This window comes from Sphaeroforma arctica (assembly GCF_001186125.1).
Source record: "Sphaeroforma arctica JP610 unplaced genomic scaffold supercont1.6229, whole genome shotgun sequence".
Taxonomy (NCBI): domain Eukaryota; class Ichthyosporea; order Ichthyophonida; genus Sphaeroforma; species Sphaeroforma arctica.
Window position 1 is genome coordinate 1 of NW_014034329.1, and position 1,711 is coordinate 1,711.

Below are 1,711 nucleotides of genomic sequence, written 5' to 3' on the forward strand. Positions count from 1 at the left end.
AATATATACACACATACTATATATATATATATATATTACTCATAGACGCTTCACCTGACGGTGGGTTGCTGTTCTCTGGCTGTGCGTGGGTAGTCTCTGTTGCTATACATGGTGCGCCCATTGCGCTTGGTTCCTTTGCCGTTGCGTGGTCCGTTGTTGCGTTGTTTGGTGCTGTTGCCCTTATCACTCGGCTGTGGTGTATTGCGACTCATCTGCGGAGGGACTGGTAGTGGTGCAGTATACCCATTGAGTTGATTTGAGAGTGTGTAGAAACGCATCTAAATATAGTCCTGTGGGTTGGTTTCCTCTGAATTGTAATACCAGTCCGTTGCGTACAGACCACTTGCGCAGATGCCATGACATGTGGTGCGGGTGTCATCCATTTATGTCTATGCAATAAAGGGTGCGTTAGTGACCAATTTGGTTTTAAATGCCCAAGCCAAATGGCCCATTTGCCACCTCCACTAGTCCTCATGAAGATGAACCTACATTCACATATACCGCAAGCTTTGACACATACAACTTCTCCACAGCCCAGTCGCTAAACGGTTCAGGTTTATGTACACACGCATCGTTATCTAGGACACCCACAGCCAACTGTAAATCCTCAGACCCTAAACAGTCGAGCATATAAACCCTAAGACCATTTCGTACCAACACCCAACCCCACACGTTCCCAATGTCTCTTGTGCGTGATATCCACAGCAACCACACTGCACGCTCAGTATACAGACCACTGACTGTCCTTTCAGCACACCGATGTTATAGCCAATCACCCAAGTCCTCAATGTTTCTAAAACCCTAAAACCCTAAAACACAGATGTTATAGCCAATTCATACCATCAGATTCCACCCAGGTGTAGTGCAGCTCAGTGCCGCGACCTTCCACGCACGAGAACCAATCAAACGTAAGATAGCCGTTGGCAGGTGGTCTGTGGTGTGTGCGTGTGTGTGGTTGTTGTGCTGCGCGCTGTTGTGGCGGTGCGGTTGACTGTGCTTGAGATGGTGATGGATGTTGTTGATGTGTGTGCTGAGTTGGTTGTTGTGAGGGTGAGTATGTATGTGTCGGTGGTTGTTGTTGTGCATGTGATTCTGTGTGTGTTTGGTGCTGTGTGTGTGGTTTAGTCTGCGTACCCGGCTGTTCCAGCGCCACTGGTTGGTTATTCGCAGTCTGCGATTGGCCATCAGTGTTGCTTGATCTGTCTGCCCGTGTGTGTGTTTGTGTTTGTGTGTGTGATTGTGGTGGTGTGTGTGTATGTGTACATCGTTGTGGTGGTGTGTGTGTATGTGTACGTCGTTGTGGTGGTGTGTGTGTATGTGTACGTCGTTGTGGTGGTGTGTCTGGTGATGGTACTGACTGTGACTTCGGTTGTAGGTGTTGGGTGATCAGCTGTGTGTGTTGTGGCTGCGTTGTGTCATCGTCGGTTCCAGTACATAGGCGTGGCGTAGAGACGTCCGCTGCGCTGTGCAGCAGACGGCCGTCACTTGCAACGACATTGATCTCTGCCACAGCGGATATGAAGAATGGAACAAACTGCGATTAGTAGGCCATTACCGAGAATACATGCATTCAATACAAGAGAAACATTCAACGGAGTCGATTGCACTTGTAGGGTTTAGCCTATTTGGATAATTATACATATATATATATATATATATATATATATATATATATATATATATATATATATATATAGTNTNTATATATATA

General features: G+C 46.4%; 1 protein-coding gene across 1 annotated transcript; it reads right to left on the reverse strand.

Annotated features, from left to right (window-relative positions):
- Positions 1 to 50: 50 nt before the first annotated feature.
- Positions 51 to 1,503, reverse strand: SARC_15506 (hypothetical protein; the record flags this gene model as incomplete). Its single annotated transcript, XM_014290377.1, has 2 exons — positions 51 to 223; positions 841 to 1,503. Coding segments are annotated over 2 exons (836 nt in total), but the record flags the coding sequence as incomplete, so codon positions are not given.
- Positions 1,504 to 1,711: the final 208 nt, after the last annotated feature.